Source organism: Pseudorasbora parva, chromosome 6 (genome assembly GCF_024679245.1).
Source record: "Pseudorasbora parva isolate DD20220531a chromosome 6, ASM2467924v1, whole genome shotgun sequence".
NCBI classification, from domain to species: domain Eukaryota; kingdom Metazoa; phylum Chordata; class Actinopteri; order Cypriniformes; family Gobionidae; genus Pseudorasbora; species Pseudorasbora parva.
Genome location: NC_090177.1, coordinates 24,554,340 through 24,576,716, shown reverse-complemented (window position 1 = coordinate 24,576,716; position 22,377 = coordinate 24,554,340). Strand labels below are relative to the sequence as shown.

Sequence of the window (22,377 nt, the reverse complement as noted above, 5' to 3'; positions counted from 1 at the left end):
ATGCTGACATGTATTTAATGTCACTTTATCAACCAGTCATTGCTGCTGATCTTTGATGATTCAATTCAACCATACGAATAAGCAAAAATGACTTTAGTTGAATATCTCATTTGTGTTTCTTCTTTAGTAAAAGTGTGAATTTGCATTTCCTTCAGCCTGAAGCTTATTTGTTTTACTTTTGGTGTGAAAAGCTCTTTGTATTTGCCAAAAAGAGTATTTTTTGTTAATAAAAATAAACCAAAAAGCCCAGCCCAGGTAATGCGTTACATTACTTTCCATTAGTTAATTTTTTGGGAGTAACTCAATATTGTAACATTACTTTTTAAAGTAACTTTACCCAACACTGAACATGATAAATGTTTGTTTTTAGGTATGTTATTCCAAAAATAGCTGTCTAATGAGAGTAAATACAAAAAGTGGTTCCACATTTTCCAATTATTTCATATTTGTATATACTTTTACTTGTGTACAACTAAGATAAATTAATTTTACACTCAAGAGTCCCTGAAAATCATATGGTATTGCCATCAAAGTAAGGTCTAAAGATAAAAAGAAATCCTAAATGGGATTCACAGCTGATTCATTTGATTCCAATGCATCTTTAAAAATAATAATAATACAAAGGGCTCAGGTATAACAGTCTGAATTTAATAAACAAGATAGAGATACAAAGTGTTCTTGACATTGATATTTTCTTAATTCACCTATCAGTCATGTCTGTGCATATTAAACAAAATCTTTATATGGAACCACAATGCAAGACAAAGGAAAACGTGAATTATTTCAGAACATATATAACAATGTCTTACGTAATACATGTTAACAGTTAATTAATAACGATTACAGTGTTCCATGCGGAAAAAAAGGCTTAAGAAAACTGAATAACATCGACATGGAGGAAGAAAGAGAAAGAAACCGGTCTTTCAACGATGATAAAATTAAGGCGTACATATAAAAATGACAAGGATACCTATAAAAACAATGATCAGTACTTACAGAAAAACAAATATTAATAACTTGAAATATACTAAACAGATACAAAAATGAACAAAGTACAGTATCTAAACCTTGCAATTTGCACTATAATGAATACAGGGTATATTTTATAGTAAATGTACACGTCTTACTGATTTAGAGTGGATTTGAGGCTAACAAAAAACAGGATTATACTGTAATGTAATAATCTATTCCTGGCAATGAGCTGAGGTTTTGTAGAAAGCACCAAGAAGTAGATCCTCATCAAATTGCTGTCATCTAAAATGGCGTTATTGGTCACATTACCAAATATTAAAGAAAAAAATCCCATTTGACCCCAGTAAACCATTACTGTGTAATAAATCACATATAATGTATATATCAGGGGGTTTCAAACTGGGGTCCGGGGACCCCCAGGTGTCCTCTAGAATGTTCTATAGGGTCCCCAGAACATTTACGAGAATAAAGAGACAAAGCAAAAATGGATAAAGAAACATTCTGTTTCAGCTCTAAATGTTTCTCTCCTTTCTTGCCGTATGTATACTTTCCAGAATTGTATATGTTTGCTTTGTTTCTTTCTAGTGAGTTTTTTCTCACTGTAGTCCCCTTTATCTTGCTCACTGCAGTTGGAGTTGTAAGGCAGTATTCTTAACGCAGTACGTAAGCTGCTTACATACATTTATTGCGAAAGTTGCTTATACAAATACTTTTTTATTAATTAAAATTTTTCTCCAGGTTTATTCGTCCAACATTATGTATTTAGCCAATTTCAGTTTGGAAACAATCTGTTGTATCTATAATGTCACACTTACTTAAACTGTTCAATAAATAGTGTTTTTTCCATACATAAATACATAGATGGATTTTAGGAAGGAGGTCCCTCATAAAACCATCATACATGGCGGTCATTGGCATCATAAAGTTAGAAAACCCCTGGTATATATATATATATATATATATATATATATATATATATATATATATATATATATAGGGGAATTTTGAGAGCATTTGAGAGCAACAACTTGGTCCTTTGCAAACAGACAGACAAATGAAAAAACAAACAAAAAAAAGTTTCCTAAATATACATGAATTGAACACAATAAGCTTAACAAATGACTGGTATGAATGACCACAAAAGTAATGAATGTTGTAGAGCTGCAGTGTTGTGCCCTGTTGACATCACTTAAATCACATATGGCAAGTATGATCACATATGATCAAATTTGGCTAGAATAATTCAATAGACCAAGTTTGCTTTAACCCAGTTAGTAACATTTTTAACTGCTGCCCACTACTGTTAAATGCATCTTTTATCAGCTTGTATGCTGGCTTTGCTTAAACATACCGGATGTTTTTTTTTTTTTTTTTAAGTTGTTTTATGAACTTATGTAACAGAAATGCACTGGTGGAAATGAACGCGACTACATTCAAAATAAAATGTTTGACTTTATATTTTCTTTAAACACCATTACTGATGTTTTGGTGTACAAACTTCCAATTTGACAAATAAAAACATTTTCTTTAAAAAATAGGCCATTGCAATTAGATTATATCAATCTAAAAAACCCATGAAAACTTTCAGCTAACCATCGGTGTTAAGTTAATGTCTCAAGGTGCTTTTGTATCGCTTTTCTGGGGAAGAATAGAGGGAATTAACACTTAACAGTTTAGAGTTTAGAGGTCATGTTACACCCTAAACGTGTGATTCAGTTAACAGCACTGATCCCATGTGACACTTCTTCTGTTACATCAAAACAAAAATCCATTTGATGGACATTGGCATGATGCAATTATGCCATTTAATTTAAAAAATTACAATAAAGGACACTTTTTTCCTCAAAATACTGTGATTAAAAGATATGGCATTTGCTTTGCACAACAAAAAAGGCCTTGTCTGAAAAAGTGAAACTAGTAAAACATCTATGATGCAAATAACGCAAGCCATTATTTTAGAGAGCGTCATATCTTTTTGACCCTCTTTTATGTAAACAAATCGTCTGGGGGACTTTATTTTACAATTCCTTATTTGGATATCCTCTGCCAGTGTAAACACACTGAGGCAATGACCCATTCTCATAAAATCCACAAATAAATGGACCTCAACTGTGCCATACCACGGCATACAGAACTCACTTTCAATTTCTCAACCATGACCTAATACCCCTTATAAAAGGATAATACAAGCTTAAACGTGGAAGTGTCACATCCACAGTAAAATAACACAATATCCCGGTTAAACAAACAACAAGGAGTAGAAGTGGAGACGGAAACCCACAAAATCCGTCTGACTTTCTAAAACTAAGGTTGAACTCTCATAGCTGCCCAAAGCGAGAAGCTGCTCCCATTCTGAAAAGATTCATTTTTACTTTGAGCGAAACCACAAGGCTGAAAAAGTGCTTAAAGAGTATCTTTGGAGGTCTCCCTTACACACCTTTGAAACAAAATGTTAAAGTGATCACAATTGTGACATTCTGTTTTTGGAATAATCAATCAAATCCTTTTAGACTGTTGTCTGTAGTTGAATTGATCAATTCAGTTCAGACAGCAGTTGTCGAGTCTGTGGCCTGTAGGCTTAACGTCGCTAAGAGCTAAAGGGGTAAAGACAATACCAGACTCAAATGTCCTCCGAGGTCTCATCACATTCTTCTTTTTTTCTCAACGGAAGACCATCACGGTGAACAAAATACCTTTTCGTGGAAGAGGAACGTGAGGGAGGAAGCTCAAATAAGTGAAATGCGTATTGGGATGCTGGGAGATTCTGTTCTCTGTGGGGAATGGTGGCTGACGAGATGCTCCACCACGGTGTGTTTGGACATGTGCTTCATAAGGTAGGTCTCCTGAAAAAACACAAGATGGTTTTATAATATGACGAGAGATATTTTCCCATATGTTGAGGAGGATCGGTACTCACTGAGGTGTATGCGCGGCCACACATGCTGCAGCAGTACGATTTAGCGTTCTTGATGGCATGTGCGGAGAGATGGATCTGTAAGGAGGCTGAGTCTGTGTAGGCTCGGTAGCAGTTTGGACATTTGTATGGCTTGTCTTTGTTATGTTGTCTCTGGTGAGACTAAACAGGAAATAAATAAGGGGGAAAATTAAGATGGTAATAAAAAAATACTGAAAATTGATGTACCTCTTGATGGAAATAAAACCGCAACATTTATTTCCATCAAGAGGTGCATCAATTTTTGGTTGCAAAAGATTTTGTATTGACGGTTTAAGAGTTAAGCATTCTGTAAAGTCGACTTTCAATGAATTTAAGGTGTGGACTCAGAGGTGCCAATCCATGTGCAAAAATTATTCTTCGTGCTCCTTCTCAACCATTCTTTCACAGTTTGAGCCAGATGAATCTTCACATTGTCATCCTGGAATATCGCCAATAAGTGTCTTCCTACATGGTTGTTAAAGAAATGAAAAGCTACACACTCCATTAATTAGGGTTAGAAGAACTGAAATATAACAACAAATATCAATAATCAATAATGATCATTCAGTGTTTACATGGGATTAATGGGATTTTGGGACAGCTACATGGGTGGCAGGACCCAAGGTTTTCCAGCAGAACATTGCCCAAAGCAATGTTGGCCACCCATGACCCTGTCGCTGGTTCACCACTATTCCTTCCTTAAACCACTTTTGATAGATACTGACCACTGCAGACCGTGAAAACCCACAAGAGCTGCCGTTTTGGAGATGCTCTGTCCCAGTCATCTAACCATCACAATTTGGCCCTTGTCAAACTCACTCAAGTCCTTACACTTGCCCAAAACATCAACTTTGAGGACAAAATGTTCTAACAGATGCCGTGATGAAGAGATAATCAGTATTATTCACTTCACCTGATCGGTGTGTATGTGTGTGTGTGTGTGTGTGTGTGTGTGTTTGTGTATACATTTTACATTTGTACAATGTAATTTTCATCTTTAAAAGGCCTTATCTTTTAGCTGTCCTCACCTGTAGGTTTGAGAGTTGTGTGAATGCCTTTTCGCAACCAGGTTGGCCACATTTATATGGTCTGTCACCAGTATGAATCCTTAAAAGCAAACAGATATGTTAACACTCTAAGGAACTCTAAACTGTTTTTTATCATTTTCAATTACGGTTACAAGCTGTATTGTGAGTTTTGCTGACCTGGTGTGCTGTTGGAGGTGTGATAACTGGCGAAAAGAGTTCTCACAATAGGAGCAGTGGTAGGGCTTAATGCCTAAGTGAATGCGTAAGTGCTGTGCTAGGTATGAGGCGTTGGCGAAGGACTTGGAACAGTGAGGGCACTTGTGAGGTTTGGCCTCCGTGTGGGACTTGGAATGAATCTGCATCTCTGACTTGTTGAAGAAAGTGAGCGGACACACTTTACACCTGTATGAAACGCAAACAAAAACAAAAACTAGCTAATTACTACAATTAAAGCTTAAGTGTAATATGAGATGTAATACAGGTCGTAAATTATATGACTTATTTTTGACAATGACCTGTATGTTTTTCCTTCTTTGGCGATGGTAACTGCCTGGTCAGGGCCTGAGGCCAGAAGCGGGTAGGGCAACACCAGCAAGGGACCCGTGTTGCTCTCTGCTTTAATCTTCTTGCGGCCCCGTGGAGCTTTGGGCTGTGGTCCCAGCATCCCCATCAAACCTCCACTTTTCATGTGCTCCATGCCAGGACCGCTGGCAAGGCTGGAAATGGTGTTTAAGGAAGGTGCACCGCCTAAGCGGTTCTGACTGCTAGATGTCGGGGTGGTAGGAGTTATAGCCTCAGAAGTGTTGTGGCTGTCTGTGCGTGATGACAGCGTGAGACCTATTTTTGAACATCAAAAAGAAGATTTTACCAACTTGTCTATGGCAAATCGTAACTTAAAGGACAAATCCGGTGAAAAACGATCCGAGGGGTAATTAACACATGGTTACCGAGTAGATAGTTCTCTGGGATGAGTTTTCATGAAAATTGGATGTAAAGAGTTTTATCTAAAAAAACAGATTAGCTTAAGTTATTACGTTAGTATATGGGGCATAGGATAAGTAAAATTAAATCGCTAGTTAATACCACTAACAAGGCTCAAAATAGCCTCACACTAACACAGTAGCATAATGAGGGTCCCTACATGTAAACCGAAGCATTGAGAACGTTGTAAGTGTACAAACAGTTTAATAAGAAGATACTTTATGAAGACAGTACATTACGCATATACAGACGAGAGCCATCTTGGAAAACAGTCTCGACCAGGCGAGCCACGAATGCTGCGCTAAGTGATGAACTGCGACTTGGAATCTCATATGGTCTGTTGTTTCCGGAAGAAAGTTAGTCAACCATATATTTTAATAAACAGATATAATTCATGCATTTCCATGTAAATAGTTTTCACAAACTTAATTCCAATCGACCACCTCAATTAGCACAGCGTTTGTGGCTCGACTGGTCGAGACTGTATTCCAAGTTGGCTCTTGTCTGTATATACATAATGTAATGTCTTTATAAAGTATCTTTTTATTAAACTCTTAGTACACTAAAAAAGTTCTCAATGCTTCGGTTTGCATGTAGGGACCCTTATTATGCTACCGTGTTAGTGTGAGGCTATATTGAGCCTTGTTAGTGGTTTTAACTAGATAAAACTCTTTACATTCAATTTTCATGAAAACGCATCCCAGAGAATGAGCTACTTCGGTAACCATCTGTTAATTACCCCTAGGTTCATTTTTCACCGGAGTTGTCCTTTAATATAACTTTTGTTAATACACTCATGTCTTCCACCTGAGCGATGGTTTGCTCTGGAGGCTTGGTCCACTGCTTGTCGCATATGCCAGTCTTCCCATAATCCCTTTGCCTTTACCGCAGACTTGTCATCAATACTAAGCTCTGGAATAATGTAAGAAAACAGCATGTATGTCATTACAGGGTCAATGAATTAGTGTCCATAAAAAAGAAACAAAATGTTTTTCTTTTAAAAAACGTGCCAAATTGGTAGAAATGTACACTTTTTCTTTATGCTTGTTTCATGGTTTTGATAAGTTACATTTATTTGTAGTATAAATATACTTATAAAATATATATATATGTGTATGTGTGTGTGTTTGTGTATATGTGTGCCCTTGTTTATATTACATTGTGGGGACCAAACGTCCCCATAAGGATAGTAAAACCTGAGATTACCTACATTGTGGGAACCAGTCAGCGGACCCCACTTTTCAAAAGGCTTATAAATCATACAGGATGAGTTTTTTTGAGAAAGTGAAAATGCAGAATGTTTCCTGTGATGGGTAGGTTTAGGGGCAGGGGCAGTGTAGGAGGATATAATGTATAGTTTGTACAGTATAAAAACCATTACGTCTATGGAGAGTCCCCACAAAGATAGTGAACCAGACGAGTGTGTGTGTGTGTGTGTGTGTGTGTGTGTTCATTTTTTTATTATTTTTTTTACAAATATTATGAATTATTCATTTAAAAATATAACAAAAGTACTGATATTTTGTTCTGCATATGAGTTGGACCACATGACTTAATTAAATATTAATAAGTATTTGTTAATGAAATATTAATGAAGCAGTTTAGTAAAATTATTTAATAATATATTAATAATATATTTTAATATATTTTATTATGGACTATTTAACCGTGTCTTTACTATCTTTCAGGGGCTTGAAAGTATTAATTATATTGCTGTCTATGGAGGAGTCAGAGCTCTCCGATTTCATAAAAAGTATCTTCATTTGTGTTCTGCAGATAAACGAAGGTCTTGCGGGTTTGGAATGAAATGAGGGTGAGGAATTAATGACAGAATTTTCATTTTTGGATAAACTAACCCTTTAAATGTAAAGGGCTATCAGTACCTGCTATGGTGCTTGATGCTGGTCGGGCGTGCAGGGCGATGTCAGGCTGAGATGAATTATGGGCCTGAAGACCCGGCACCTGCTGCAGCTTGGGGAGAGACATCACGTGTTGCCCACCATCTGAAGGTGGAGAGGCCACCAGCAGGGTCTGCTGAGAGGGAACAGTGGTGGGCGGCAAATGCGGAGGTCTAATCTTTTCTGCCATCAGTTGCTCTTTGATCTTGTCGATTAGAACCAGGTTATCCAGCTGTAAAAAGTCATCGGTTAAGTTTGACAGGACATCGAGTGACATGAAACGCTAAACCAACTGAACAAAATATGGAGGGAAACTTTTATCAAGGTTTCGGGGCCCACTTTGGCAAACCACATTGGTTTGTACAGATTTGCAAACATGCATATTGGCATGCTTTCTTAAACAATCACTAAATGACACAGTTTCGATCAGTAGTGAAAAGTACAGTATGTCACAAGTAACCACTATATACTGAAAAACACTAGTGTATGTCAGGCAACTCTTATAAAACACAATACTCACTTGACCAGGCATGGAGGGAGGTGGTGGCCAGAAATATGGATTATTGAATCGAGGCTCTGCCATCCTTCTAATACTACAGAGTGAGGGTCAAATCACATATAACAGGTTAAAATCCCACATCAGCCTAAAACTAAATCTCGGCATTCATAAGACAAATAGAGTCTAGCAATGAAAGTCAATTTTGAACTAATAGCATGTAAATAAATCATTTATTTTAGCTTTATATTTTTTGGACATTTTAGTAATTGAATGACAACATAATAGCATATAGACCAGTGCAGTATCTATAATATAATGCAAATTTTAAAAATATAAACCTGAAACCTCAGGTCTTTACTTAAGGTGTTTATTGGTTTCAGTCTAAGATCTATATTCATTTATTTCAACTGTATGTGATATGATTGTATGCTTGTTTCAGCTCTTCACAACTTATATATAACAAATCTGTGAAAATAACAAATCTGTCTCACATGTTTTTGTTATTTTTAAATGTATTTGTTCCTTATAATGAAAGTCAATGGTGACTGAGGCTGTCATGCTGCCTTTTGTGTTCCACAGAAGTTAGTCATAGTGGTTTGGAAAGGAATGACGGTGAGTAAATGATGACGTTCTATTTAGGCGTGAACTGTTCCTTTAAGCGTTGCCAAAATGCCGTGCACTGCCGAGTGCTGACTAAAGCAACTTGTTTCCTGTACATAAATTCAGCGTTTAACTAGATTTTCTAAAAAAAAAAAAAAAAATGCCATAATTACTTGTCACTGTACTATAAACCAAAATCAATTAATTTTGGATTTTCTAATGTGAGAAGCTTGCTTGATAAGTGCATTTATTTATTGTATGACTGTGGTGGATAATAGACAGTTATTTTTGACCAATTTCTGACCTTGAAGTCGTTTTTGTTCTGTTAAATTACTGGAGTCAGCTCAAATGAAGTGTTGAGAATTTGCCATGTGATAGGCCCTATTTGACTTGAGTAACATGGTAAACATCTGAATTTCCTTTAAGGTCTCAAAGCATTATTATCAATATTTTAATAAGTGACAAAATTCAACCGATCCCCGAGACCTATAGTAGCAGAAAAAAATCCTGACGCTTCTTGGAAAACAACAGTCACAAAACTTTTGTGATTTGATTTCCCCAGACAGCTGCTGTACACGGTTATCTCGGTTTCTGATCACACAGAGCCTCCGACTAATTCCTGCACAATTTCCCCAAAAACATTTCAGACAAAAGAAAAAAAAACAAAAATGGCAGCCTGTTATATTTTCATAAGGACGCCATATTCTGCAGAACCCAAAAATTCACACTCGAGTCGGTGCATTTATTTTAGGAAGGAACCGATCGATCAACGAGTTGTTTGTGGTTATAGGTTTGTGTGTGTGTGTGCGTGCGTGTTTGTTTATGAAGAAAAGCACCTTTGAATTGCCCGGCCCCCTTGAAAAAAACTGACACTTCCGACAACCATGCCGTGCAAAAATGTCTTACAATTGGTGAAACGCTCCGCACGGCTGTGTAATTTTTTTTTACAACATCTGCCGTCCCGATCGCTTTATAACAGCGCTATAGCAAATGCACATTTAAATCATTGGTACATGCATGTGCAATGCATTCAGATAATGCCATTTATAATGTTATATGTCGCTTTGTGCAACCTGTGGTAGATCAAAGGCGATAAATCGCTCCTGTCGAACAGTTATCTGTCGTACAATGCAGTAATGTGCACGATAGCTCAGTGTGGGCAAAAGGAAAAAGACGATATGAGCGCACAAACCTTTTATATCGATGTCAGAGTGTTTTTTTCTCGCAGGAGAGGCTTTATTAAAGCAGTGAAGAGGCTGGATGTTCTCTATGCGCCTCCAGACAGCACAGCTTCCGGGTCAGGCTGTTCACTTCTGGTAACTTACAGGACACCAAAATCTCTAATTTTAGCCTTCATCTGAGGCGGTTTTGTTTAGCACTGATTATTGCGTTTAGGCTAAAGTAGTTGGGCAGGCATGAGGCATCTCCGTCTGTTTTAGCTCTGTGCAGTGTGCTTTTATTTATGACAGAGGAAAAATATATATATTAACGTAAAGGCATTTAATTAGCAAGTTAACCCAATTAAATGCCATAGTAGCTAATTTAGGAGACTGTGGTTGTTTTGGTCAATTTAAAGGTGCAGTAAGCAATTTCTGATTTGAAAATTGTAAGCCAAAGCGCGGAAGTGGGTTAGAATTTTAGCATTTCCGTTTCTATTGTCCATGAAGTCGATGTTTTTTAAAATGGGATTTTGGTTATGGCTGAAATAAAGTCTGTGGGTTAACATAAGCTCAAGACACTTTCACGTCTATTCTACGACATAAAATACATCAGTATTACCTAGAGGTATAATGGTTCTCGGTAAAAAATCGTTCCCCACTGTTCTTCATCCACGGTTCGGCACACACGTGCTTGCACCGCAGTTCACCCGGGTGTTGATTATCTTGATGGTTAAAACGTGCAAGTATCATAAACTTTTGTTGATCACAAAGCTAGTTTTTGTGATGGTTAAAAAGCCTATAGAAAAATCAGATTTTTTTTTTCAGGGAAACCAGTGTGATGCTAACTGCCGATTGGCCTACAAAGTGATGTCATACCTGCCCCACTCTATTTAAAATCAGCCCAAACAGACACCCCTTCCTTCATTGCTCCACCAACAAAATGCACAAAAACGCAATGCAAGAGTGGATGTCTCGAAAAAATAAAGTGAAAATAACAAACAAACGACAAGGAACGGGAAAAAAATTAACATGAGCCCCTTTTCCACCAAAATTACCTGGGACAATTTGTACCAGGAGCTTTTTTTACAGGAACTTTTCTCCCCCCAGACCTGCAAATGTCTGCGTTTCCACCGCGATCTAAAGTTCCGTGAAGATTAGGCAAATTAGTCCGGTGATGTAGGACTGCGCGCAACTGCTCCTCCAAGTCAGTGACGGATGGTAATAATTTTTGCGCGACACTAGCCACGTTTACAAGCACACTTATTTTGTTATTCCGATTGAAAGATTTAGTGGATTGTTTACATGTGACGTTATCTAAACCGATCTGGTGTTAACATGTGATGCCTTTCAATCGCAATCATTTTGTCACATGCAGTTTGTCTGCCCCATCAAAAATGTCAACGCTGTTTTCTCCACCAGCTGGAATGTGTTAACTGTAGCCATAGCTACTTTTAACGGCCACCAGGACTAATACAGTATTATATAAGCTATTTATTTGTTGTAAAGTGTAATAATCTTCTCAGAAAAAAATCAATTCTTCTGTCAGGCGCAGTTAAAGTAAAAACTGCCTGGGGCAATATATGCTGTGTCATTATTCCAACATAATCTTCATAACTTACGGAAAGTTTACCCCTCAGAAAAATGAACTTTCCTCTCTTATCAACATGAGCGTGGCGCGCGCTGTCACGTCATGTAAGGACACACACTTAAAAGTAATCGGTCAAGTCGGTTACATGGTGAAAAATAGACTGTAAAAAAATGTATAACGAGTATGGAAGAGATTCAAGCTGTGCTGCTTTTGCTGGTTATGTATAGGTTTACTAAAGAGGTAATTAACAACGACAGAAAAGAGCACTAGCATAATCAAAAAGCTTGTAAAGCTAGATTTAAAATGACAATGTATATTATTATCAGCTATTACGGACATTGAACGTGAGATGGCTGAAATTAAGGAACATATTTATTCCCCACGTGAGCTGGATATTCATTAAACATGCAGTTCGTCCATGCATACATAATATTGGAATCCAAAATTAAGCTTATGCGGGATGTATATTGCTGCCTGAAGTTGGATCTGGTTAAGCTCTGTGTAGGCCTATGTTATGTCAGGCACGAGTCGGTGAGGGTGGCTACAAAATCAGGCGTTGTTTGATGCAGTGTTTTCTCACACTCGCACAGCCTGGCAGATTTTAAAATATCTCTGGTTTGCTGGGCCTGGTATCAATAAAAACTTTTCTTTGTTTTCAGCTCTGAAACTTACAGGATTTTCTTAAATTACCATGACCTTTTATTTATATATCAAAAGTTCAAGGGAAAGTTGATTTCTCAATTCAGGAACCCTTTAAATAAAATGCATCCTCACTGACATTTAGTCATGCCTACAGGCTTGGTGTGTTTGTTGTAGTTCAGTACTGGGCTAGTAATCTGCACATGACAGGTTCAAACATACAAGAGGTAAGGTTATATTCCCCTTAATCACAGTGGTAATCTGAAGTTATAGCATAAAAGAACAATCTCTACTTTTAAATTTGTATTATTAGTGCAAAATAATGTATTTAGGTTGATTCAGTGATGTGAAATAATATTTAGATTCAAATAAAAACTTTTACACAATTTACACCATTTAGTTCGGGTTCTCGAATCTGATTGCCGTTCCGACTCTTCGCTGTTTGTATCACTTTGCTTGTGGTGGTAGAGTAGGTTAGGTGGCGACAAGTGAACTGTGGATGAGTCATTGAATTATAGATTCGTATCAAAAATATATAAATGTTTTCACATGAAGCACATTTTAGACCTGAAGCAGATACCAAACTACAACGAGCTAGACCAAGAAGCAATCAGCCCACAACATGTTTACATGACCTTAGTGGCGATAAAGATACAGGAGTACTAATTTAGTCTTCTTTGCTTAGCTACAATATAGCATTTAACTCTATTGAAAGTATGTGAGAAAAGAACAAACTAGTTTTACTATATCAAATAAAAAATGTATTCATAAATAGTTTACTGAGGATATTTTTGAATTATCCTCAAATTACATCGTTTTAAAACGTGATTTGGTTATTCATGTCAACTTTTTAATTAGGTTATGGATTGTGTTATAGTTTACAATTCAGTTAAGTAATGCATATTAACCAAATGACAGACTTTATAAATGATCAAATTTTCAACCATACCACACTGAGTTTATTGGTCTGACGTGTTTTATTGTTTCTCATTTGTCACCTGCTCTTAGATCTTGTACATAAAGCTTTCTGGGTTGGTTACTCACCTTCCTGTCTGAGCAGATGCTCTGCTAGAGTGAAGCAGAAGGAGGATGCCACAAATGCTGACATGAAGCGGAGTTGGAATATTTAATGTTTTTATCAGGTTGTAAGTCTATGAATTCAAATCATACTATTACTCGCCATTCATGCCTCTTTAGCTGAAACTGGACATCTCATCATGACTGTGTCAATGCTGTGTTTTGGTTTGGTAAGTCCTCGATTTTTACCAGCAATGCTGTCCTTGCTTTTCCTAACCCTAACCTTTCCCTCAGACATGTTGTGCTATAGTTGCTATCTTTCCTTATTATAAATGTTTGTATCTCATGCTGTTAGTTTCAACTGTTATTTCTTCCATTTCGGATTAAAGGTGGTTGAGAAATAACTTCTCAGTAACCACAACCCTGTTGCAATGACCAGTCTTAATTTGGATACATGCTGTTGCGACTGGTTTTGTTAACCTCATTGTAAATAACAAATATATGTAATTTAACAATGCAGGCTTTTATGTTAAATTATCATGGCTAAGTAGCGGTAGATATTTGCTATCAGTTGCACGTTGTGCATAATATATAATATATTTAATAAATAACACAAATTATATTTGGTAAAGGTATATTATTTAAAAATATAAGATAATTACAAGCTATTTCTAATGCCTAAATCGTATGTGGGTCTTTAAGACTGAGGGTTTAAGGTTTCAATGCAAAACAGCATGGATTGAAAAGGGTGTGGTAGAAGGAACTATTTAAAAAGAGATACAATTAATTCGATCATTCAAATTAAGATGTGGATAACTTTCAAGGAATCTTTCTGTCTGTATTTATTTTTTAAAGGGATAGTTCACACAAAAATTAACATTTTGTCATCACTTACCCTCAAGTTGTTCAAAACCTGTATGAGTTTTCTTCTGATAGAAGAAGATATGTTAAAGAATCTTGGTAATCAAACAGTTGGTGTTAGACTTCCAGTAGGAAAAATGAATTACCAACATTCTTTAAAATATCTTCTTTTGTGTTCAACAGAAAAAAGAAACTCGTACAGTTTTGGAACAACATGAGGGTGAACATTTGTGGGTGAACTATCCCTTTAAGGATGTGTTTCTGTCAAGAGATTACTTAAATTGATGTAATTACCGAAAAGCATGACATTAATTACAATTAATCTCGACAATGTCTCAAACTGTTCACAAATTTGCTAGTCAGATATTACAGTATATTACAAAAAAAAAAAAAAAAAAATCCTTTGAATAATCTCACATTAATTTGCCAGCTCTGAAGTCTGTCTTTTATTTCAGGAGAAACATTGTTGATATGTCAATGTATATGTAATGTGTTGTCTGTATTTCTCACAAAGTATCTTTATATATTAACATTTACAAAAAAAAAAAAAAAAAACACTGCTTTAATAAACCACTGTTCAGATATTGTTTTTATATTATTTTTTTATTTGATAATGCAGTTAATTGTCTTTATTTCAGGTGTTTATACTATTTGTAGCCTCCCATTGCCAAAGTACAAGAAGACCCATGATAAATGGAAACTGTTCACCAGGTAAACAGATGTGCCCCCTACTGGTTAAAATAAAAGTAATAATAAGACCACAGTGAAACGCATAAAAAAGATGGACCTCCACCTCTCTTGAATAGGTATTCTTTCCTATTACTTTGCAGGATTTTACAAAAAACGAAATTACTGTGAGGAGTGTGCGGACAATTATTTCACGGAATTTGCAAATAAATTGAAAGTATGTATCAGATGTAGGGATTGTGATAGGGCTGGTAAGTAAACTAGAATCAGAATATCTGTCATTTTTGTAATTGTGCAGGATAACCTTTAAATCTGAATATAAGAATCAAGCAGTTATGGTTTTACAGCTCATGAAGATATTGACACCGACTGCACATCAAAAAAGGACCGAGTCTGCGGTTGTAAACCTGGGTTTTACAGACATGATCGATTTTGTGTACCCTGTGACCATTGCCAAAACTGCACAGAATGTAAGTACCACTAAAAGAAAGTTACAAACTTTTGGGACAGATTATGCTTTCTATTGTAATTTAAAAAAATGCTGAACTTGTGGCCAGGAAACTTTGACTGAATATTGTTTTTTCTCTTATCTGTCACTCAGGTTTGAACTGTAAAGAGAAATGTAACCAACTAACAACCGTTAAAACCACAACAGTAACTTGTCAGAATGGCTATTTTCTTGATGGTGGACAATGCCAAAGTTGTGTCAAGTATGTGGTCGAATATTCACTTTTGTCTGTACTTCCTGTTGGATAAATCTTGATAGTTTTTTGATAAATGACTATTTGTGGATAATACGAATTTTTGAAAGTTTTGGTTTGATTATTCTAGGCTGGCTTTAGCATGTAGGTTAATGGGTTGTGGTTTTCCTGTACATAAGGTTTAGCAAACATCAGCATTAGAATTTCCTGCATTTCTGAGTGTTTAGCCTACTAGGGGTGCAGAGCCAATATCTGTCAAAGTCTCAAAAGTAGTTGTATCTGTATCTGAAATTAAATCCAGATGAAACGTAGGCCAGTTAGAGCTGTGCGTGTAAACCTCACTGCCCTGGCCTCAAGGGGCACGCTAGCGACTCGAGTTGCGACTGAGCTAGAGGCTGCGCTGCTGCTGCTGCTGTCCATAGCGTCCTTGTTCAAAGTAGCGTGCAAACCTCCCACGCCGGAGACCCCAGTTCGATTCAGCTCAGACTCAACTCAGCGGGTCATGTTGGCTTATGCCAGACGTCACATGTTCAAAGAGAAAACAGCTTTAACTTTAGCTTTTAGCTTTAGCTTTAGCTTTAACCGGACGTTCGTCAAATTATACAAGTAGCCCGTTTTAAATTGAATTATGTTCCCTTAATAGATTTCATTCAACAAATAGCTATGTCTTGTATAATTCATAAAATAAGTATTATGTATAATTGTTATAATAATAATAATGTATTGCTTCTAATTAAAAAAAAAGTATACTAAATGTTAAAGGTCTTTCGTTGTAGCGACATAACTAGTTAAGTTGTGGCACTGGAAAATGGAAAAGTGAAATTCCTGGATTTGTTGTCAAAACATAATTTTGTAACATTGCCAGTTAGCTGTGTTGTCGTGGCAACATCACTGATCAATAGTTGTGTGTTGGTAATCAGATAGTAATTTTTATATTTATTTATTTTTCAATAGGTGGACATGGAGTAGTTTAACCTAATGAATGTCCTCATTTGCCCAAACTAACTTAAGTTCATGTGAATGACGAATGCAGACTCAAACATTAAAACACACCCAAATTATAAATAAAAACATGCAGTATTTTTATTTGCGATCGAGCTGTGCTCATTTAATTAATAACGGTTACTCGAATTCATGTATCCCATTATACAAGGCTTAAAAATTGAAATAGACATATCAAATAGTAATAATAATAATAATAATAATAATACATTTTATTTATAATGCACTTTATATTAAACAAAATCTCAAAGTGCTAGAACATTTGCATGATGTAGCCTAGTTTAGTTGATATCTCACTTGTCAAATCCCTGATTTCTGAGAGACGCACAATGACGTCGACGTGCCCATATAGCCTAGGTTTGCTATCGCGAGCTGCTTGTTTCATTCATATAGTAACTCACTTCACATTCGTTATTGTGTAGTGATTTTAGAGGTTTATGTAGCTCCAATGCAATGCTATCCTCTGGCTCACCTGTTGTGTCTGCTGAATATTTTCCTATTATTTATTCGGTAGAATTCGTTATTCGCTTTGAAGCCATTAACTGAAGAATAGAATAAATAGTTTTATAAGCTATGTTAGTTATTTTATAGTAAGGCCTACATTTTGCAAATAGTTGTCATGAAAGTGATTTAAGGCACATTAAATCTTATTTGTCCTATTGCTTAATGTAATTTGTTTCAGGTTTAGCTGCAAGAATGAGTCCTGTAAATCTTTTTGTACCCCAGTTGAACCAGGTATCATAAAATCATAACATGCACTTATAAGTATAATATACAAGTAAGAAATACTATTATTATTATTATTATTATTATTGTGTGTGTGTGTGTGTGTGTGTGTGTGTGTGTGTGTGTGTGTGTGTGTGTGTGTGTGTGTGTGTGTGTGTGATTTTAGAATTACCTCACCCTCTGTTGCTGGTGTTTCTCATCATTGTGGCCTTATTGGGTGGCCTTTTCTGTCTTCTCATCTGGTTATGTGGATGGAAATGCCTTTGCTGCCAATCCAAAACCTTGCATGTTGCCAATCATCCAAACAATCCCATTCAACCAGGTTCATATACTCTCACATGCACTTAATTTTGATTAAATTAAGTTTATTATTCCTTTAATGGGGCCTTCATTCATTACAAAGAAAAGGTTTTTAAAGTTTTGTTGCTGTTCATTTTATGGTTTGAGACAGAGTGTTTTCTTAAAGTTGGAAATGCACATCAATTTAGAAGATCTGAATTATGTTATTATGTAATTTATAGGGAAATTTGTATTTGTTTTAGCAGATCAACCTAAAGATGGAATCAACATTCCCATTCCAACGGTTTGTGTGTGTGTTTTTTTCTGTTTTTGAATTTTTGTTTTGAGGATTATTTTTTCCATGATCTCTGACATGTTAAGTGACAAGCGGGACCTTGATAATCATTTGTTTGTCTTTAAAGGAAAGATATGCCTCAGCCTGCAATGAAACCTCTAACAAAACTTTACCAGTGACCAGATACCCACAAAGCGTCATCAGTGGAGACTTACAGAGCATCATGGTTCCCCTGATAGCAAATGGAAACCCAAAATGTAATATATATATATATATATCGCAAAACTTAATAATATGTAGCTGTAATATGTATTCTGTTTTAAAATAATTTGAATCATGTGATTCCTTTTCTGATCATTTCAAGTCTTTCAGTCTTATCCATTTGCCAATCATGTAGGCGTATGAGAAGTTGTATGTTATGCCTTGAGACTAGGTGATCACAATCAATTTCAAAGAACTTCTGAGAACTGTCAGATCAGATAGTAACTTCTAATAACTCACACACTTTCAGTTGCTTCCTTGGTGGTGTGGTAGGAGCCTCACATCATTAGGTTGAAAGGGCAAAAAAAGGCTGATTAAATGCAGCCGATAATTTTCAGAGTAGACACGAACAAAAAGAAAAGGGGGATTTTTGTTTTAGTTCTCATTAAATAGCCTTAATTTTTTTAAAATTTTTACTAGGCGCACAAAAAATATGCTGAATAATACAACTGCATATTAAAATTGCTGTTAAAATGTCTTATTACACGGCTCTCTGGAACACTTGATTCTGATTGGTATATTGTGGCATTCAATTGTCTGATATTTGCTTAAACACTGTATATCAGTCCACTCATGTCTTTTGTATCACACTGCGGACTCGCTGTTTCTAGTTTAATAAAAACGCAACTAGCTTTTCTATGGCTTATTGATAGTACATCCGTAGAATAACTGGTACTGGTAATTTTCTGCCAGGACGTTTTCCATCAAGTTTACATATATTTCTTTTTACCCTAAACACAACACAAAAAAATGCAAAGTTCAAAATACAGGGAATCAATACGAAAAATCCTTCATTTTAACACAGTATGTTGGACTATTTTTATGGACTTTTGTAGATTGAAGTGGCAATGACCTGCAGAGGAATTCAGTAGGCCTATATTAACGTAAAAAACAGTTGTAGTGTTTGTCTTGTTTGCTAGACCGACTGTTACGTTGTAATGCACTTTGATTCTTAGCAGAAGCTTTATGATTATACAGGTACAAATATTAACACCATATACACCATGTAACTTTTGTTGTAAAAAAAAACAACAACTAAAAAAAAAACTAAACTGCATGCATTTAGCTGAAGAACATTGTTTTGGTTGTGCTTCGCTCTGCATGACTGTGAGGATGAAGATATGTCTTTCTCATAACTAAAAAAAGAGAAAGAGATTATAAAAAATTCACTACTAAAGAGATATAACCAATGGAGAGGGTTGCAAGCTGACTAGCTGAAGACATTAGCTATACCCATTAATAGACACAGTACTTCATTGAAAATAAATTCCAGTACAGTGATATAACCATAGTGAAATGACCCTTCACAAAAAGATTATGCTTCACAACAAACTCTGTTAAAGAGCAGTTTATGTTCAATAAAATACCTTACTGTTGAGTAATAAAAACACCATCTTCACCGTTTTTTGCTCTCGCCAAGAAGCCAAGCCAATTTGCATTCTTCTTTTATTACAAGCTCTTTTTGCCAACAGACTTTCCTCTATGCTGCGTTTTTTGTATTTTTAAAATGGGTAACTCCTCTGAGGTTCGAGATTAGTCAACCTTCTTGCTTGTTGTGTGACCACTAACCTATGCAGCTCACATGACATACATGCGTCAAATGTATGGATATCACGAGAGAGCCACGGGCAATATGTATGTAATTTCCCATGCAAACCAAACCGCTGTCTAAAACATAAACACTTAATAATAGGCTTACCAAAGATAATCAGGGTAAGACCAAATACATTTTTTATTCTCAATTTACAAAGTGTACCTTTTAAGTATTTTCAACTAAAATATCAAAAGCAATCAACAGGAAATTTAACCTGAAAGCTCAGGCTTTCTTGACCTTTTACATTTAAAACCATTTTACTCTGTTTAATCCAACTCCTGTATCTAAAGGCCAGATCTATATATTTCCCCAGTGATGCTTGTGATGCAGGAGTCCTGGCCAGCACCAGTGCTCTACACCATCATAAGAGAGATTCCTGTGACACGCTGGAAGGAATTTCTGCGACTGCTATCAGTGTCAGATGATCAGATGGAAAGAATCGAAATGGAGGCAGGCCCATCCTATCTAGAAAAGCAGTACATGATGCTACGTATGTGGAGCCAGAGCAGTGGAGCGAAGCTGAAGAATATCTACTCAACATTACACTACATGAACCTGTCAGGCTGCGCCCAGGAACTGCAAGAGAAGCTAGAGCAACTGCAGGCAAGCATGAAATCTGCCTCATCTTGACTCCATCTTTTCATGTGTGAAGGCTGCAGTTAAATTTCTCAATCATTTACTAAAAGTCTGCATAGCAGATGCGCTGTTTTCTGTACTTTTAACAGGAAACGCTCTGTCATGGTTAAAAATATTCATCTTTGTGAGTTATTTTATTTAAGCATAATGTAAAATAAACGCAAATTATAAAGCAGTGGCTTATAACTTATAATCCTTGTCTTTGGTCACATGAATCTGCCTTGTGTTACTATTGTACAAATATAAATATTTAAAGAATAATTGACCTATTCTAACTTTGAATTAAAAAATAATAATTTTCCTGGTTTCGCAGACGAGGCTTAAGCCCAGACTAAAATGCATGTTTGAACAGTCTTAAAATATGTCAGTGCTATTGATTTGTTTCTAGATGCACACCATGTTTTTAAGGCATGTTTATAAAAGCTACTTAAATGTCTAAATTGAACTAAGACCTACTATTGGCTTAGGCTAAGCCTTGTCTGTGAAACCAGACCTTTATCATCCACTATCAACTTAAGGAGGTACTGTACTGGTTTTCAGGATAAACATAGGTGCTTATATTGTTTACGCTAAAGGTTATTATTAAGTTCTCAGTCATATTGTACATGGGCTAGTATTACTCACATTTTCACACCAGTGTATATTGGTACCTTAATAAAAACATAATTGATGAATGTGTGGAATGTGTATCACATCTTGACAGCAGCATACAAAATGTGACAGTGAAAGAGTCCTTGCTGCACAGAAAGAGAAAAGTTCTGACATTAAGTGATGTCAGCAAACATTTGATGTGGCCTCTGAACAAGGAAATTCCCCTCCCGTGGAGGTTTATCTGAATACTGTTTAAACCACAGTGAACATCAAAGGCATTCTGAATTTTTATTTCATTTTTCCAGACTTGTATACTACCATGTCAGTTCAAAGAAATGTATGTACTCAAGGAAATCAAATGTCACCCCTCAAACCCGTAACTTGACCCGTGATTTAATTGTGATTATTAAATAAATGTGACAATATTTTAATTTTGTTGTATTTAATGATATGAAGTATACTGTATGAATTGCCTTGTTAAATGTAATATTTTTTTCTAATAGTAAACAGTAATAAATACTTTTATATTTATTTTTTTTAAAGAAAAACATGTTACATACAGTTGTTAAATGTAGGCTAAAATTAAATGTATTATCATGTTCTGTTAAAATTAAAAGCATTTTAGTTTAGAAGGTTCTTTAAATGTTCTGTCAAAGTTATGTGTACAGAAACTTCACAGAGTCTTTTTGAGCAATTCAATAAAAGAACGACAATAAAACTTTACTGTAATAGGCTACATGTTATTTTTCATTATTTTGCAGATATACAGCCCTACATGGTACTTTGAAGGCCATTAATATACAGGTCCTTCTCAAAATATTAGCATATGTGATAAAAGTTCATTATTTTCCATAATGTAATGATAAAAATTAAACTTTCATATATTTTTTGGATTCATTGCACACCAACTGAAATATTCCAGGTCTTTTATTGTTTTAATACCGATGATTTTGGCATACAGCTCATAAAAACCCAAAATTCCTATCTCAAAAATTTAGCATATCATGAAAAGGTTTTCTAAACGAGCTATTAACCTAATCATCTGAATCAACTAATTAACTCTAAACACCTGCTAAGCTTCCTGAGGCTTTTAAAAACTCACAGCCTGATTCATTACTCAAAACTGCAATCATGGGTAAGACTGCAGACCCGACCCTGTCCAGAAGGCCATCATTGACACCCTCAAGCGAGAGGGTAAGACACAGAAAGAAATTTCTGAACGAATAGGCTGTTCCCAGAGTTCTGTATCAAGGCACCTCAGTGGGAAGTCTGTGGGAAGGAAAAAGTGTGGCAAAAAACGCTGCACAACAAGAAGAGGTGACCGGACCCTGAGGAAGATTGTGGAGAAGGACCGATTCCAGACCTTGGGGGACCTGCGGAAGCAGTGGACTGAGTCTAGAGTAGAAACATCCAGAGCCACCGTGCAC

The 22,377-nt window shown here is 35.9% G+C and overlaps 2 protein-coding genes across 5 annotated transcripts; one reads left to right on the top strand and one right to left on the bottom strand.

Annotated features, from left to right (window-relative positions):
* Positions 1–1,983: 1,983 nt before the first annotated feature.
* On the bottom strand, positions 1,984–10,228 carry znf362b (zinc finger protein 362b). The gene is made up of 9 exons (XM_067446369.1): positions 10,106–10,228; positions 8,335–8,407; positions 7,800–8,046; positions 6,724–6,828; positions 5,451–5,772; positions 5,113–5,337; positions 4,936–5,014; positions 3,890–4,048; positions 1,984–3,815 (listed from the first exon to the last, which is right to left on the bottom strand). Exons 2-9 carry the CDS (start codon positions 8,395–8,397, stop codon positions 3,699–3,701), a joined length of 1,317 nt encoding a protein of 438 aa, XP_067302470.1. The 5' UTR covers positions 8,398–8,407; positions 10,106–10,228; the 3' UTR covers positions 1,984–3,698.
* Positions 10,167–21,509, top strand: si:ch211-112c15.8 (tumor necrosis factor receptor superfamily member 1A). 4 transcript variants are annotated; one of them, XM_067446373.1, is made up of 11 exons: positions 10,167–10,229; positions 13,309–13,547; positions 14,817–14,889; positions 15,009–15,116; positions 15,213–15,335; positions 15,467–15,575; positions 17,251–17,303; positions 17,461–17,616; positions 17,840–17,877; positions 17,996–18,125; positions 20,037–21,509. In XM_067446373.1, the coding sequence occupies exons 2-11, from the start codon at positions 13,518–13,520 to the stop codon at positions 20,351–20,353; spliced, it is 1,137 nt and encodes a 378-aa protein (XP_067302474.1). In that variant the 5' UTR covers positions 10,167–10,229; positions 13,309–13,517; the 3' UTR covers positions 20,354–21,509. The 4 variants fall into 4 exon arrangements, with proteins under 4 accessions (XP_067302474.1, XP_067302472.1, XP_067302471.1 ...); XM_067446371.1 differs by having other exon boundaries at positions 17,840–17,883; XM_067446370.1 differs by having other exon boundaries at positions 17,837–17,883.
* The last annotated feature ends 868 nt before the right edge of the window (positions 21,510–22,377 follow it).

What these genes read in the sequence shown, in the direction of transcription:
- znf362b (XM_067446369.1), bottom strand. Translation starts at nt 8,397, where the DNA reads ATGGCAGAGCCTCGATTCAATAATCCATATTTCTGGCCACCACCTCCC. An exon ending in CAGAGCAAACCATCGCTCAG is followed by an intron (nt 5,773 to 6,723) that starts GTGGAAGACATG and finishes GTTCAAAAATAG; the next exon opens with GTCTCACGCTGTCATCACGC. An exon ending in AAAGAAGGAAAAACATACAG is followed by an intron (nt 5,338 to 5,450) that starts GTCATTGTCAAA and finishes CGTTTCATACAG; the next exon opens with GTGTAAAGTGTGTCCGCTCA.
- si:ch211-112c15.8 (XM_067446370.1), top strand. Translation starts at nt 13,518, where the DNA reads ATGACTGTGTCAATGCTGTGTTTTGGTTTG. An exon ending in TAGGGATTGTGATAGGGCTG is followed by an intron (nt 15,117 to 15,212) that starts GTAAGTAAACTA and finishes ATGGTTTTACAG; the next exon opens with CTCATGAAGATATTGACACC. An exon ending in AGCAAATGGAAACCCAAAAT is followed by an intron (nt 18,126 to 20,036) that starts GTAATATATATA and finishes ATATTTCCCCAG; the next exon opens with TGATGCTTGTGATGCAGGAG.